This window comes from Oryctolagus cuniculus, chromosome 1 (genome assembly GCF_051225735.1).
Source record: "Oryctolagus cuniculus isolate XC-2025 breed Fujian yellow rabbit chromosome 1, ASM5122573v1, whole genome shotgun sequence".
Lineage (NCBI taxonomy): Eukaryota > Metazoa > Chordata > Mammalia > Lagomorpha > Leporidae > Oryctolagus > Oryctolagus cuniculus.
The window spans coordinates 63,311,493-63,328,692 of record NC_142867.1 but is presented as its reverse complement, the minus strand read 5'-3'; the positions used below and the strand labels follow the sequence as shown (position 1 = coordinate 63,328,692).

Below are 17,200 nucleotides of genomic sequence, written 5' to 3'. Positions count from 1 at the left end.
GGTGGTGGAAGCCATGGATGTGGCTTGTCTCTTTAGAGACAGGACCTCAGCATTCATGGACTGGAGCGGAAGTCACAGCTTTGTCCTCAAGACAGAGACTAGGGTTTGCTGAGCCCTGAGAGAACCTGCAGTTCCCTCTGCCCCTGTCTCCCAGGCTGGATCCAGTCCATGCCCATGCCCCAGAGTGACATCTGAGAACCTAAGGTGTCCAAGGTGAGCAGTGCAGGGAGCCGCTGTTCACAGGTATTTGTTCCTGCCTGGTTCCCACGTTTCCTGGCGCCATCTCTGTGTGTCAGAACAGTCCATGCCCCATTTAGCTCATCGTTGGCCAAGGAAGTAACACGTGGACAGGTGATAGGGAAGCACCAGGGCCCTGTGGGAGCACAGAGGCAGGGCCCCTCCCCCAGCAGGTGGGAGAGGTCAGAGAGGGCTGCTGGGAGGGGAGAATAGGAGCCTCCAGGTGGACAGGTGATGCATTAGAGGGACCCCACTCTCAAATCCCTTCAGCCCTGACATGAGTGGAAGTCTCTTCTACGAGTGAGTTGCCGTCTGTCCTGGAGTTTCTCACCCTGACCCCCTTTCACAGTCTCACACCTAGACCTCTGGATGAGGTGCAGTCCCCAAAGTGTCTTCTGATTTTCCACACCAGCAGGTCTTGCAACTTGAGCGAGAGAGAGCGAGCAAGCGAGATAGCTGGAGGTCCCAGCAGATGGGTGTGCCAGGGATCCTGGCTCTGTACACCTTGGGCGTGGCCAGCATCCGCAGAGTGGGCAGAGGCAGCAGGCAGGAATGTCCAGAGTCTGGTGGGTCAGAAGAGGCCTGGGCTTCCTGGGAAGGGCCCCACCGCAAGGAAGGCGAGCAGCAGCAGGAGGGACCAGGCTGTGGAGAGGCGCTCCTGAGCCGAGGCTGCAGACAGAGAGACAATGATCAGTTGGTTGGTTTCATAGCCATGAAATTCGCTGGTGCCCACAATGTGACAGGGGACAGAGAGGAAGGGAGGAATCGAGGGAAGCAGGGAGACAGGTGAAGAGGGCGCTGGGAGTCCCAGTCCTTCCAGAAGGCATCAGGTCCTTGCTGCCACCTTCTGTTGCCACAGGGACACCACAGGGTGGGCAGGACGTGGGTAGAGATGGGAGTGGGATCCCAGCGATGATGAATTTGGCTCATTTGGTAGGAGAGTTGCTGGGCAGGCCATAGAGGGGGTGGGGAAATGCTAAGCTATTCTAGTAGCTGAGATTACATCATCGGAACTCAGAGCAGAGACCTGGCTTCTGGTGGTGGCTGCCCCCTGGCCAGTCATTCCTGTGTCTGGCTCTCACTCTCCTGTACAATGAGGGCAGTCATGATTGGCCTCTTCCCAGTGTCTCGAGCTCTGAAGACATAATGAGGGGAGGGCCGGGAGTCCTCCTGGTGTGCGGTTTGTTTGGCCCTGTGCCAGGCTGTCTGAACTCTGCTCCTGGCTGTGTGGTGGGGCTCATGGCCGCTCTTCTCTTTCCCTGTGTGTAGGACAGAGCTGATGTTGAAGCTGCACCGTGGTGGTGCACAAGGATGACTCACAGGCTGTGCCCGAAGCTCTGGCTGCTACTGTGTCACTGAGTAGGGGCACGGGGTGGGCAGGGGCTAGGTATCCTTCCTGTCCCTGCTCACTGCGCCACAAGGGAGAAAGGAGAGGCCCAGAGCTGGGTAGGAGCTGCAGTTTCTCTCCTGGGAATGACCTGTCCCCTCCTTTACAACAACTAGCAAAGCAGGTGTCCCAGAGAAGAGAAAATTCTCAGCAGAAAGGGACTTGGCGATCATCTGGTCCTTTCTGCCTATTACACAGACAGGAAAACTGAGGCCCAAAGAAAGAATAGGTTGGTCATAGAGAAAAGGCAGAACCTGATGAGGGCCCAGGCCTCCAGCACCCATGGTCTGGCTTCAACCTCCAAAGGTGGGTCTGGGGGAGCTGTGGGGGCAGCAGCTGTGTGTTAGCTGCAGAAGGCCCAAGGAGGGACGTGGTGGGGAGCAGCCCACCCTTGGTCTCAGCACAGTTGGAAGCTCTCTGAGGCCTGACAGGGAGGGAAGGGCAGGCCCCACCACAGATGGGGTACTTCAGCCTCCACCACACCTCCACACGTACGAGGGGCTCAGAGACTTTGTGGAAAAGTGTAATGAAAAACGTTTAGTTATTTGATGCATATGTTTTTTCATGTGTGGAAAATGTGAATTATGAAAAACTAAGCATGGATTTCAGTTTAAAAAATACTTTGGGGGCCGGCGCTGTGGTACAGCATGTTAACGCCCTGGCCTGAAGCGCTGGCATCCCATATGGTCGCTGGTTTGAGACTCGCCTTCTCTGCTGTGGCCTGAGAAAGCAGTACAAGTTGGCCCAATTCCTTGGGCCCCTGTCCCACGTGGGAAACCCAGAGAAATGCTCCTGGCTCCTGGCTTCAGATCGGCACTGCTCCGGCCATTGCGGCCATCTGGAGATTGAAGCAACAGATGGAAGACCTCTCTCTCTCTGCCTCTCCTCTCTGTTTAACTCCAACTTTCAAATAAATACATAAATCTTTAAAAAAAATATTTTGGGTCAGGCATTGTATAGAGAAGGTTAAGCCAAGGCTTGGAAGGCACAATCCCATGTCAACGTGGGCATTTGGAACAGCGGTTAGGACACTGCTGGGAACAACCAGGTTCTGGTCCTGGCTCCCCTCCGGGATCCAGCTTCCTGCTCATGTGCACCTGGGAGGCAGCAGGTGGTGGCTCCAGCAGTCAGGTCCTTGTCACACTCACGAGAGACGGGCATTGAGCTCTGGGTTCCCTTCGGCCTGGCCTAGCCTGGCTGTTGTGCATAGGAGTCTATCCGTCTCTGTTTCTGTGTCTCTGAGGCACAGGCGGCCTCTCCCGTGCCTGTTGCAGCCGAGGAGGGACTGCATTGTGCCCTTCCTGCGTCCTCCTCACTTCCACCAACTCCTAGAGCTCAGAGTGCATCCCCGGAGGGGGATGAAGCCACAGTTCCCATCAGCTCCCTGCCACTCGCCATACAGACCGGGCTGTGCCCAGCCAGGAGAGCAGCCCCCAGCCCCTGCTGGTGTGAAGCCCCTGGGCACATCCTCCTGTTTCCCCATCTGGCCAGTCCTGAGAGCATGGACCAGGGAGCAGCCTCCATCTACCTGACCACAGGCTGCATTTCAACTCTGGGGCACAACTTCTCCTGCCGTCTCACTTCACTTCCAACTCTAGCAACACTGCTCAATCCCTATTTCTCTCATAAGTTGTGCCTCCCCTAAACTAGGTGGGGGCTCTATTTATTTCTGGCACTGGTGGTGTGGGCGTCAGTACTGCAGTCAGAAATTAATTCCCTGCCTGCCCCTGGGACCACCTGCCCGTAATATGGTCATGGACCCCTACCCTGGTCAGGAAGCCTGCCACAACCTCCCAGGAAGCGAGTGGTCAGCCCAACTTGGTGCATCCAAGGACAGAGTGTACTATCCCTGTAGCTGGGAGGGGCGGAGGGGCTGGTGCCCGTGGCTGGTTCTGCTCACTTGGTTTGGATTTTGTGCTTCTGTAAGTGTCACATGGATGCAGGGACGGGGGTGATTTGCCAAATTCTTGGGAATGGGGGAGGCTGCACTCCGCACAGGTGTGTCTTCCTCACCTTTGACGTACTCGCAGTTGTATGAACTGTGCTTGCCCAGAGAACTGAGATAGATGTGGACCAGGCCCTGTTCTGCTCTGCTGGTGTTGATGACCTGGAAGGTCTCAAACGGGGGGATCAGCACCTCTGCCTGCCCAGGGAAGACGGAGTAGTTCTGGATCGGGATCCCGAGGCAGGTCCGGATGCTGAAGAAGGTGTCCTCGCCGAACTTCTGGGCCACATCTTTCTTCAGGGATGAAGAGGCAAAGCCCCCCAGCCTGACAGTGGTCCCAGGCCCTGATGTCCTGAAGCGCAGGCCTTTCACCCCCCGGAACACCTGACGGCATCTGGGCATTCGCTGGGCCCTGCCCAGCAGCTGCAGGGCCTCGGTCAGCAGGAAGTGCAGGGTCTTGAAGGAGAAGTGCTGGCGGTAGTGGGCCCGGGAGCGTCCCCCTTGGCGTACCGCGGTGTTGAACTCCCTGTAAAGGGGGCTGTTGTCTGTGTAGGCCAGCAGGGCCATCTCATGTTCATCCCGGAAACCCGCAGGAAAGGGGGGCAGCCTTGTGGGGCCCCGGGCCCTGCGCTCCTGCCACTTCTGTCTTGCCTCCACCCAGCCATCGGCATAGAGTTTGTTGTCCTTGAACTCTGTGAGGTTGAGATTCGGGAGGGCAGCCATCGTGGCTGCTGCACAGCCAATGTACTGGTCATCAAAGGAGTCCAGGGCCATGTCCAACTGTGCATCCTGAGAGAAGAGGTCCGGAAGTTAGAGCAGGTGGCTCTGGGCCTGCAGGAGACAGAGCGGCCAGGATGCCTTGCGGCTTCTACTGCCGAGCATGGCATAAGGGGCCTCGACACCCCAGGAGGGCAAAAAGGCAGGACACACAGCCACAAGTTCCCTGGGGACCCAGCGGCGGCTGCGCCCTCAGGCCAGGTGCTCCCAAGGCAGGCAGCACAGGGCCCTTCATCTCTCTGCTCCTCCTTCCAGGATCCAGGAGAACCTGAGAGCTCGGGTGCCTGCGGGGATGGGGCCATTGGAGGACAGCCATACCTGAATTGCTTCCAGAAGGCCCAGGGACAGAAGGAGCAGATTCGCCACGGCAGGAACCCACATGGTTGGGGCCACCCTGGTATAGTTGCTGTCTCCTTAGACTCTGAATTCCTCACCTGGAAAATTACAGTGTTAACACGTACAGTTTAACAAGTGTCCACTGACGCCTCGTCTGTGCCACCCCCACCCCAGCACCATGTGGCACAGAGTGACACAATGTAGAAACGCTGGCTCGGGGAGGGGCCAGAGGACCCGTCTTGCTGGAAGGGATGCGGGACACTCTCTGGAGGTGACATGTGACTGAGGCCTCGCAGGCTGACTAGGAGCACAGGCGTCAGCAAGTGGAGACGGGGAGAGAAAAGGTGTGCGTTGCGGGCGGGAGGATTTGGGGCAGCAGGAGAGAAAGGGAAGGCTGTGGCGGCAGGAACTCTGAGGACAGGAGTGAGTGCCGCGTCCTCTGGTCTGGCTGAGGCCCGTCGTGCAGGAAGCCGAGGGCACCAGGGGGCTGTGCTGGCCTCCAGGGCCAGGCGAGCAGGGCCGCGGTCCAGAGGTCCTGCCCTGTCCCTGCTTCCTGCTGTGCACTGAGCCCTCTCCTCCCCGCCCTCAGCTGCCTCCAGGAGGGGACAGAGAGACGCCTTGCTGTGTCCAGGGAAAGCAGAGTCCAGGGGCTGCCTGCTTCCCCAGGAAGGGAGGGAGCCACAGCCTCCTGCTCGCTGGGAGAGGCCAGGAGGGGCCCAGGTGGCCCAGCCTTAGGTGCAGATTGGAACTCAAAGTTACTAGATCAGGGTTGCTGCTGCTGCTGTTTTCTGTTTAATTTAACAAAGCAATGGGTGCTTTCTGGGCAGGGGTGGCAGCACCTGAATCACAAAGTCCCTTTCTTCTTTCTCTCCCTATGTTCCCATTCACACTTTTTTTTTTTTTTTAAGATTTATTTGTTGTATTTGAAAGGCAGAGTGACAGAGATCTTCTATGCTCTGATCCACTCCCCAGATGGCCACCACTGCTGGGCTGGGCCAGGCTAAACCAGGAACCTGGAACCTCATCCTTATCTCCCACATGGGGAGCAGGGGCCCAAGAACTTGGACTGTCCTCTGCTGTCTTCCCAGGCACTTTAGCAGGGAGCTGGATTGGAAGTGGAGCAGCCGGGACTTGAACTCTCTGCCCAGGATGCGGTGCCAGCAGTGTAGGTGGGAGCTCACCCACTGCCGACAAATCAGCCACAGCATCTGCTTTTTATTTTACATTTCTGTACATGATTTTAATTTGTAACATTTGAAATGCTGAATTTAACTTTCTCAAAAGCAATACATGTTCATTGTTTTAGCATTAAATGGGCCAGAAGATTTTTCCTGACAGGTTCTGTCTAAGCTCACCTCACAGGCAGCAGGGTTTCCATCTTCTTGTGGATCCTTTCAAGTCCATGAATGTGAAAGAAAACTCACTGGTCTTTCTGTTTTGTTTTTCTTTTACAGCAGTAGTAATGTATTCAGTAGCTCTTGAGTTTTTGGAATCGGATGAAAGCTGAAATATCCCTTCAGACAACGGGGATGGGCACCTGACACCAACGGCGCATGACGTCATGCCCCCACTCTCATCTCCTCTCACTCCCCCCGGCTCTGGAGGGACCGAGCTTTGAGACCTCAGCGACCTTCAGACACTGGGACTGCGTGTCTGTACATCTACATCATCAGACCTCAGATCCTGTCATTGCTGTGTACAGCTCACAGGTGAGAACCGAGCTGCTCTGCTCAGTGGGGTAGCAGCAGAGTTTACCACACCCAGCGGGTCCCAAACTGGACCTGGGATCTTCCCTCCCTCAGGTCCTGCTTACTCATCTATCCCACAGACACCCTGTGAGCTAATGCAGCGTGCAGGCCCTGAGGGTAAAATTAGGAACCAAAACAGAACGCACATCCTTGCTGCCTTCAGGCTGTGGTTGCTGAGATGACTGGGAGTTTGTAATTTTGAGGAGTGGGTGATGCAGGTTAAGGAAGAACACAAAGTGCCTAACCAAAGCACGTGTGAGCCAGGACCAGAGTGTCCATGCTGTGCTAATGGGAGGAAGCACACAGCGTGCAGCACTGCCAGAGGCCCCATGGTGGGGTGCACAGCACAAGACACGCCTCCCATGGCAGGATGCTGGGCCAACAGTGGAGCGGGCAGAAAAAAAAAAAAAAAAAAAAAAAAAAAAAAAAAAAAAAACAAAAACGACCCCAACTCTTGTCTGTGGTCTCAGGACCCACTTGAGAATCCTGAGTGGCTCCACCAGATCTTCTCCTTTATGGAGAATCAGATCCCTGGGTTCAGGCGGGGCTGTCCTCACTCTGTACCCCCAAGGGCTGAGCACTTGACTCAGGCCTGGTGCTCCAAGGCCTTAGCCATTGTGGTGGATTCATGGCTGGATGTGACTCAAGCGAGGTCAGTTAGCATCTTGCTGAGTTTGGATGTGCAGGCGTGGGCTAACAGAATCTACCTGAGCCTGCTGACTTCTCAAGCCCTAATCCTGAGCCCACCTTCCAATCCACATGAGGACACGGAGGGATGGCTCCCATGTGTGCTGGCAGCCTCCCACCTCCAGGACTGCACAGACACCTCAGTGCCTGAGGCTTCGCCATCATCCTGGGCAAAAGTGCAGGGGAATTCATGTCCCTGTGGCCACCTGGGATCCCCTACAAAGACACTTCCTGTACCCGAGTCCTTGTCACTCTGGTCTGCTAGGGGAGGAACCCGTACCAAGCAAGAGAATTTTCTCATTGGGTTATAAAGCTTACAAACTGTCGACCAGAGCTGCCCCTTCAGCCTGGAGCCCGGGATGAATCCACAGCAGCAGGTCCCAGCCCAGTGTGCAACAGTAGGAGCCCAGGGGAGCAGGAGCGGCAGCCTGAAGCCGTCTAGTTCAGAGGAGCCGATCTACAGACAACCAGAAGACGCGTGAGCACACGTGTTTGTGTGCTGCCGAGAGTCTGTGGCACACAGCAAAACAGGTCTGCAGCAAAGCTCCCGGGGCCTCTAAAGCTCTGACTACTCCTTTCTTGCCCTCTGCCCTGCAGAGAACAGGTAGAGAACGAGAGCGTCTGGCCCTGCATAGGAGGAACTGTGGAGTGGGCTGAGGGCGTTGTCCCGTGGCCTAAGGAAAAGGTGCTGAGGCTGCACCCAGAGTCACCTGTGGAAGTCTCCAGATTTGGCTCTGCTGGGCCACAGGGAGGAGAAGGCGGCAAGGTCAAGGGTAACAACAAGGTTTCTATTCTCTGGGCTGCAAGCAGAGGAGACTTTATTTTTAAGTGAAGCTTCTCTTTTACTTCTGTTCACTTTATTTTTTTATTACACAGGGCATGCCTCTGCGGACAAAGAACTGGGCAGTGTTTTTCTCTCTACTCCAGTTAAAGTGAGGTGCAATCGGTGTGGGAAAGCACACCAGTGTACACAGGGTGGTGAGCTTGGAAATAGGCAACACGTGTGTCCTGTGCTCCCACTCCATCGTCCCCTGCAGAGTGTCCTGGGAGCCACTGTTTGAACTTTGATGTCACGGTGGCTTTGTGCAGGGAGAACGCCTCGTGGGAGATTTGCCCTCTGACACATGTTCCCTGTTGGTACTCTCCCTACAGAGCAGACCCAAAGGCTCCTCTTGCTCTTATTGTAGGCCCAGGACGGAGCAGGTGCTCGTTAGTACATGGAGTGAATGATGATCAGGTGTGGAGGGAAATGGGGCGTTCTGTCTGGGAGATCTGAACTTGACAGGGGCCGGTGTGCAGGAGGGAGCAGAGTGGACACTGAGAGGAGACGGGGGAGAGGCGCGGGGGCTTTGAGTCAGGGAAAGAGGGAGGAGAGGGCTCTGGAAGGGTGAGGCCAGAGCTCAGGAGCAACAAGGCTGCTCCCGGGTTCCAGGGCTCTATGCGTTAGGCCTTGGGTTCCTGGAGATTTCCTGACATCTTGGGATTAACTCCTCCCCCGGCTGAGTCTAGCTGGGATGGAGGGTGGGGGATGGGGGAGTGTTTATGTCCCATTGGGAGTCTGGAGTCTCCTGTGCTATGCTCTCCCCATACTCACTCGGCCACCCAGGGTGTCACCTGGGAATCCATTCCTTACATCATTCAGCAAACGTCAGTGTAGTTGACCACTAGCGCTGGGCATGGGACAGGGCCCTCCTAAGACCCCTGCCCTTTGCTCACCCCCACGCCCTGCCCTGCTCAGGTCTGGGGCAGCCCCCCCTGTCCCCAGGGAGAGCAGCGGCAGCAGTGTCTGTGAGGCCCAGCTCTGGCCACGCTCTCTGCCTGTGCAGAACCTCTCTGTTCCACAGCGGAGCCTGAGAAATCTCTAAATGCAGAGTGAACATGGAGAGATGAAGTGATGACGGCAGAGGTAAGTCACATCTAGGTAGAAAAGCCAACCCTGAAAAGTCCCCGAACCAAGCCCAATGTCCCTCCACAGCCGCTTAGTCCGGCCTGTGAGAGCTCTGTGCACTGCCCTGCCTCAGCTTGGTGGCTCAGCCCCAGCGCCTGTGTGGCTGCTGCTTACAGAACAAACTCCCAGCCCCACCAGGCTCTGTCCTCCCTGTGGTCCTGCACTCATCTCATCGCCTCTTCTCGGAAACCCCCTCTCCCAGAAGCCTCTGACCTTTCTGGGCTATTACTGGGTTTGGCCCTCAGTGTTAGTTTCTTGGGTTCAAGACCAGGCATGTCCCATTCTGTATCCCATTCTGTGTCCTGGGGACTCAGCCCAAGGCCAGGCACAGGTGGGACCCAGAATGCTGCTGAGACTTTCTGGGCCTAGTGAATAGTGTAGACTATTGCAGAGCAGGGAGACTGCTGGCCTGTGACCGGGAGGGGTGTGGAGTGGGGCCGCAGGCACAGGAGGGTGTGGGAGTGGAGGAAGCAGATGCCCTGGGCTCTCTGTTGCTTTGCACAGCCTTGCAGGCTCCCTTTTCTGCCTCTCATCCTATCCAAGTCAGTTCTCTTGTCATCTAGCCTGACCCAGGCCCTCACTGAACAGGCCTTTCTAGTAAGGCCACAGCAGTCTTTCCCTCGTAATTCACAACTTGCCAGTGGCTGAAACCTTCCTACATCTCCCAAACCTCTCCAACCAAGAGTTTCCTGAAACTTCCTCGTGACTCTTAAAACTCCAGCACTAATCCTCAAAACTTCACCTCTGAAACCTCTGTCTCCCCAGCCCCCTGTGTCGCTCCCCCTCTTCGTGGAGGAGCAACACAGGACCCTGCGCTGTTCTTTCGTCTGCTCGGCCCTCCCCGGGTTTGCTGCTGGTTCTTCCCGGGTTGGCTACTATCCCTTCCACCTCCGTGGAAGGGCAGTTCCCCCTGGCCGCATTCCCCACTTCCGCAGGGGAGCGGCACACCGCCGGCTTTCTCGGGGGCTGCACGGGTTCCCTTAGATGTTCCCCATAGATGTTCCTGGTGCATGCCGTCTCTCTCCTCCTTTATAGTCCTCCTCCGCCAATCCTAACTCGGCTGCCCACACGCCGAGTACGCTGCTCTCCAATCAGGAGCAAGTCCTACAGTTTATTGGTTGAACTGGAGGCAGCTGTGCGGAAGCTGTTTACTTCTCTCCCAGCGCCATATTGTGGGAGAGCAGATGCATAGAATAAGTCCTAATTCGAGTAACTTAGTCTAGTCCGGATTGCTCCCCACACCCTGGAGCAGGTTCTCAAGCCCCTTACCCAGAACTTGTCTTGGGCAGGTTAGCTGTGTTGGCCGCATGTGATGGTCACCAGGGGAGACGAGGGCAGGACCCCCCTTTTGTCTCAATTGCCTGCTGTCATGTAGCTCAACAGGCGCTAAGAGCAACATGTCAGAGCATGGGGAAGAAAGGAACACAAGGACACAACACTGTCTTTCTGTCAGGTAGGAAGTCAGAAATTGAGCCCAGGTGTGTATGATAAAGGCCCGAAGACCAGCACCCACTTCGGAAGCTCCAGAAGCCCAGCACCTTATACTTGGTCCTGATAACATGGGGCAATAAAATCTTCCCAGACGCCCTAAAGGAAGCCCCCCTACTCTGCCAGGGAGCAGCAAATCTGGGGAGGAATTTGCTAATTTTCACCCTACAAACCCTTCCACCAGGACTCCCCATCCATTGTCCTGGAGGAGAGGGGGAGGTGGGTAAATAGACTCCCTTAACTCCCACCCCCAACCGGACTGTGCCCTCAGCCCTCTGCCTCTCTGCTGAGCCGCCCGCCTGGCCTGCCCAGGTGTATTCTCTGCACTCAACCATGTAACCTCGCTCTCCCCTAGTCTGAGCGACTGGGCACTCTCTCTCAGGTTCTGTCTGGAGAGGTGCCCATCCGTTCTTACGGATGTCCCTGCCCTAAGAAACCTTGCTATTTGCTTTCCACTAGTCTCTGTCTCACGCCTGAATTCTTTCTTGTGCAAAGACAAGAACCCTTGCACCCTTGAATTCTCCAGTAACATTTCCAATGAGAGATTTTATTGCTTACATACCAGGGGTTTTTTATCACACTACTCATCAGCATGCTCACTGAGGTCAATACACTTATTAGTATCAATATACTTATCAATCTATACTATTTAATACACTTATCAATAAACTTAACAACACTACTTAATCATGACTTAACTACTTAGCTTCTTAGCTTAACTACTTAGCTTAACATAACTACTTCTCTTCTACTTAACTTATCTACTATAATAACACTTAACTATCAGAGTAACACTATTTCCTTAATGACTAGAGGACTACTGGAATCAATACCATTACTATCAATAATACTACTTGAACCTATTCATTAATCCAGAGATCACAGTATACAATTTCAAAGACTATCCAATTATAATAGTATATGTGCATCAAGGGCTCCAGCATTATTTGCAGATACCTTGCATAGGATCAAAACATAGGGTCAAAGCATAGCTGTATTTTATAACACATGACTAACATTATTTGTAAAAGCTGCGTTTTCAAGGCTCGTATCATGATCACAAAAAAAGAGTGTCAGCGTTCAAGGTCCAGAGCTCCATGTCTCGGCAGAGAAGGATCTCGGATCAGTCACTTACAGGCAGGAAGTCGTGGGAAGGCTGTCACTCTGGGCAGTAGGCTCGAAGTTCCCAGGCGGATGGCAAGGCGAGAAGTTGGAGAGGTCCCCTGCCGAGAGGCCTGGTCAGGCTCTGCAGCCAGGCCTGGCAGTAAGCTGATAAGGGGTCCAGGCAAGGTGGTGAGGTGGCGTCTCGGCTGGAGTTTTGATCCCGCCTTATTTGTGTTTGAGCAGTCCAGCAGCGTGGGAAGGAGGTATTATCTGTAGTGCACTGTTATCTGACTGACCAGAGCTGTCTGCTCGGGGTGATTAGGCGTGTCTCCCTGAGAGCTGTTAGGCATTGCCTCAGCTCCTGACTTATTATGAATAACTCCACTTAACTTTTATTTTGGGGCTAGTGGTAACTTTTTAACTCAATGTTTTACTGTGGAGTTTCCACAGTTCACCTCCTTTTCAGGTAAGTGGTGATCCGTGACTCTATTTGAGACTCCTGTGGGATTCCCCACACTTTATACTGTCGGTCCCGCCCCTCCCCTCTCAGCTGCTCAGAAGTGCGAACTCCCCCCTCTTTCTGGTGTCTTCTTGAGGCTCAGGAACCCTCACCTCAGCCCATCTGACCTGGGCCAGTGCTGCTCCTCGGGAGGAAATCCGGCCACAGGGAGAGACAAAGAAAGAAAGAGCCCCCTCCCCCACACACACCTTGAAAAGTGGCTGCCCCCAATTAACTAGAGAAACAGCTTCCCCCGTTAGCTTGTCTAGTGTCAAAAGATGTCCTGAGTTCTGCTTCTGTAACTCCAGTCATTAATCTGTCCAATAAATCTGCCCCTGGTATCTCTTTTACAAACATACTAGATAATGGACCATATTCCACCTGCACAAACAGGAACAAGCCAGGAGGCTCTCAGGACCCTCACCCCACCAAGCCCAATGCGTGGAAGCAGGGAGGGCATAAGGGTCAAGTTCTCTCCACTCCGATTTCCTGCAACTACATAATCAGGAGCAATGGTTTGTCACAGCTGGAGGCTGCGTTCACCCACAGTCCCCGAAAAGTGCCGCTCTGGGGCCGTTGCTGTGGTGCAGAGGGTTGAAGCCCCAGCCTGCAGTGCCGGCGTCCTGTGTAGGTGCCTTTTTGAGTCCCAGTTGCTCAACTTCCTGTCTAGATTTTGTTATGGCCTTGGAAAGCAATAGAGGATGGCCCCAATCTTTAGGCACCTGCACCCGAGGGAGACCCTGAGGAAGCTGCATCCCCTGTGGCAAATTGGGGAGTGAACCAGCAGATGGAAGACCTCTCTATCTCTGCCTCTGCCTCTCTAGCTCTGCTTTTCAAAACATAAAGAAATCATTTAAAGACAAAGAAAAGTGCAACTCTGGAACAGTTAGGAGCACAACCTGGGCCGGGTCACTGTCCCCTCCGTCACATTTCCCATAACGAAGGAAATCGACCTCACAGGTTCAGGGAGGGCTTAGCTGAGCTGATCAGCAGTGCACCGCTGAATCTCGGTACATTTTCCCTACTACTACCGCACTAGGGGTGCGGACCTTCCACCAGCACCTTGAGAAAACACTGACTGCTTCCTGCTGGGATAGGAAGGGGTGTTCTACCTGCAAGGGACCACTCCTTTCCCCCTCCATTTCCAAAAGAGATGCCTTCTCGCCCGAGTCGGCTGGCAGGTGGAAGGCGAGCGGCGGGAGCAGCAAGATGAGCACGCAGGGCAGCAGCAGGCGGCGTGGCGGCGCATATTTTTATAGCTTGTTGCTGTGTTGTCCACTTTATCTGTGACTCAAAGCTTCCTAGGTCCATTGAAGGGACCGCTCTCTGCCATGCTCTCGCTACGCAATCCAATTTAGAGTATTCTCTATCTCTGCCTTCTGTAGTTTCCAACGCTAAACTATCATATATATTATCATTATCTACTATTGATACCATGGCTTTCATTACTTCTCCACTTACTCTGATCCCATGAGCTCCTTTGTCCCATAGGTTCAGTAAGAATTCTACATCTGAGGCCTCTTTTTGTGCAAATTCATCACGAATCTGCTGCGGTTCTAGCCGGCTGAACTGTCTTACTTCCTTTGCAGGGGTTTTGGTGACCTTACAGGTTGTTACTGGTAAAACTTCCCGCTCATGATGGTCTCCATTCCTCCTACTTAGGATTTTACTTTTATTTCTTTAGCGTTTTCATCTCTGTCTCTATATTCCTTTTTTGGAGTTTTGGTGATCTTACAAGTTATTTATTTATTTTAATTTTTTTTTGACAGGCAGAGTTAGACAGTGAGAGAGAGACACACACAGAGAAAGGTCTTCCTTCTGTTGGTTCACCCCCCAAACGGCTGCTATGGCTGGCGCGCTGTGCCGATCCAAAGCCAGGAGTGTGGGGAGCACGGCCCACCGCCCAGGAGACAAATAAGTACTAAGACTGTGGACAAATAAATACTGAAGACAAATACTGGTATTACCGAGACTAGACTAAACTACTGGAACTGCTAAGACTAACTCTATGCATCTGATCTCCCACCACATGGCGCTGAGAGGGAGTAAACAACTTCCACACAGCTGCCTCACCAATTCGACTAACAAGCTGCAGGAGCTGATCCTGCCCCTGATTGGAGGAGAGCTGCGTGCTCAGCGCGTGGGGATTGGTGGAAGAGGACTATAAAGGAGGAGAGAGACAACATGCAGGAGGAACACCTGAGGAACCCCTGAGAGAGCCTGCCGGTGGTGTGCCGCGCCTCCGCGGGGGGAGGGGAGCAGCAGCAAACCCGGGAGGGCGGGGGGGGGGGGGGGGGAGAACAGCGCAGGGTCCGGTGTTCCTCCTCGAGTTGGGGAGCGACAAGGAGCCAGGTGCTTCCTCCTGGTCTCCCATGCGGGTGCAGGGCCCAAGCACTTGGGCCATCCTCCACTGCCTTCCCAGGCCACAGCAGAGAGCTGGCCTGGAAGAGGAGCAACCGGGACAGAATCCGGCGCCCCAACCGGGACTAGAACCTGGTGTACTGGCACTGCAGGCGGAGGATTAGCCTAGTGAGCTGCGGCGCCGGCTGATGACCTTATAAGTTGTTCCTGGTAAAACTTCACGCTCATCCTGGTCTCCGTTTTTCCTACTTAGGATTTTATTTGCTAGGTTTTTTTGTTTTTGTTTTTGTTTTTTTTTTTTGCCTTTCCTCCTATCTTTGTCTATATCATCCACTGTTTTTATTAGTATTGCTGGAATTTCTTTAGGACCTGCCCTTTCTATTATTGGTTCTACTACATTTGGGCTAGTCAAGGGAATCTCTATATTAGTTCTTCTAGTAACATATGCTAATTTCTTCTCTATCATCCTTTTAATTTCTTTCCATTTACTTATTTCTGGTATCCTATGATTTTTATTTTTCTTTCTAAATATAATTTTTATTTTATTTCCTGCCATTATTATGTCACTCATGTTATCAAATGATATACTACTTTTATATATTTCTTTCTGAGGTACCACTTAACTGAGTTCACTGTCTGTATTTGTTCTACCTGTTTGGCTATCTGTTTTTCTAAGTGCCTATATATTCGTTTTTCTATGCAATTCATTTATTATGTAAATGATCTATTAGACAGATCATATAATTTATACCTGTATTATATAATTTACTTCCGTTCTGCTCCTTCTTATAAAGGTCTGGGCAGAATACATAATGTGGGCCGGCACCGTGGCTTACTTGGCTAATTCTCTGCCTGCGGCGCCGGAATCCCACATGGGCCCCGGGTTCTAGTCCCGGTTGCCCTCTTCCAGTCCAGCTCTCTGCTATGGCTTGGGAGGGCAGTGGAGGATGGCCCAAGTGCTTGGGCACCTGCACCCACATTGGAGACCCGGAGGAGGCACCTGGCTCCTGGCTTCGGATCGGTGTAGCTCCGGCCGTAGTGGCCATTTGGGGGGTGAACCAGCGGAGGGAAGACCTTTCTCTCTGTCTCTCTCTCTCACTGTCTGTAACTCTACCTGTCAAATAAATACATTTTAAAAAAAAGAATGCATAATGTCCTATTAAATGTATTATTGCTAATATTATTTCAATTGTGACTATCAATTTAGTTATTTGTAACACACACTTTTGTATTTTATATAATGCATTTATGTGCTCCAAGCAAGCCACTTATTATTCTTCCCAGCATTTAACTCCTTTTTTCATGACTGCCGACCACGCCAACTGTAGGTTATGACAGTTGTCAGTTGCTCTTTCTCATGACTGCCGGCTACACCAACTGTCGCAAGCACCTACTGTCACACAGCTCGACAGGGGCTAAGAGTGACGCATCAGAGCACAGGGAAGTAAGGAACACCAGGACACAAGACTGGCTTCACAATGAAGATTTTTATTGCTTACACACCAAAGATATTATCACACCTTTTATCTACTTATTTATTGGGATCAATACACTTACCAATATCAATATGCTTGTCAATCATTACTATTTGACACACTTATCAATAAATATAACACAACTACTTAATGTGACTTAACAACTTAGCTACTTAGCTTAATATAACTACTTAGCTTAGCTTAACTACTATTTAACTTAACATAACTACTTATCTTGACTTAACTACTTGACTTACTATAATAACACTTAACAGAATAACACTATTTCCTTAATGACTAAAGAACTACTGGAATCCATATCATTAGTATCAATATCAATAATACTACTTGAACTTACACATTAACCCACAGATCACAGTATACAATATTAGAGTAATTTCAAAGACTATCCAATTATAATAGCATTACTTTTAGTCATAGGGTCAAAGCATAATTATATTACACATGACTAACGTTATTTGTAAAAGCTGCATTTTCAAGGCTCGTTATTATGATCACAGAAAAGAGTGTCAGTGTTCAAGGTCCGGAGCTCCACGTCTCGGCAGACAGATCTCGGATCAGTCACTTCCAGGCAGGAAGTCGTGGGAAGGCTGTCACTCTGGGCAGTAGGCTCAAAGTTCCCAGGTGCATGGCAAGGTGAGAAGTTGGAGAGGTCCCCTGCTGAGAGGCCTGGTCAGGCTCTGCAGCCAGGCCTGGCAGTAAGCTGATAAGGGGTCCAGGCAAGGTGGTGAGGTGGCGTCTCGGCTAGAGTTTTGATTCCGTAGTCGCCTGTGTCACTTAGCAAGGGGGCTAGCGAGCTGCCTCTTCAGCTCCAAGTGCGAGGAGATCCAGAGGTTCACATGCACTGGGCTCTCTGTCTGTTGTTGGCTTGTGCCGCTACCTGCTCCATGCAGAGTAACAGGCTGTCTCTCAGCTCCAGACGTGTGGAGATCCAGAGGTCCACACACACCGGGCTGTGTTCCTCGAGAGGATGGAGAGCAGTGTAAAGGCTCCCTTTTTATCTAATTTTTCCCTGCAGCTCACCTGCTGTTCATGTGCTTTCGAAGCTTGATTCAATCCAACCAGCTCGGATTTCCCCAAGGTGTCACCAGTACGTTGTCTGGGCTTGAGTGTCTCCCGCTCATGTCCAATCCTCATGCGAGCTGGTGAGGTAACGCCAGCTATCACCCTCACCACACGCTTATTGG

At 52.6% G+C, this 17,200-nt stretch overlaps 2 protein-coding genes across 3 annotated transcripts in view; one reads left to right on the top strand and one right to left on the bottom strand.

Annotated features, from left to right (window-relative positions):
• ART1 (ADP-ribosyltransferase 1) overlaps positions 1-17,200 on the top strand; it is a 65,678-nt gene that overhangs the window by 32,865 nt on the left and 15,613 nt on the right.
• LOC100342857 (NAD glycohydrolase) lies at positions 356-14,386 on the bottom strand. Of its 2 annotated transcripts, none has more exon segments than NM_001256833.3 (4): positions 356-906; positions 3,638-4,358; positions 4,665-4,780; positions 11,689-11,774. In NM_001256833.3, coding segments are annotated over 3 exon segments (882 nt in total). In that variant the 5' UTR covers positions 4,728-4,780; positions 11,689-11,774; the 3' UTR covers positions 356-808.

Coding starts and splice junctions, on each gene's coding strand:
- LOC100342857 (XM_089336748.1), bottom strand. CDS start 4,343: ATGGCCCTGGACTCCTTTGATGACCAGTACATTGGCTGTGCAGCAGCC. Junction 907..3,637: donor CAACTGCGAGTACGTCAAAG/GTGAGGAAGACA, acceptor CTCTGTCTGCAG/CCTCGGCTCAGGAGCGCCTC.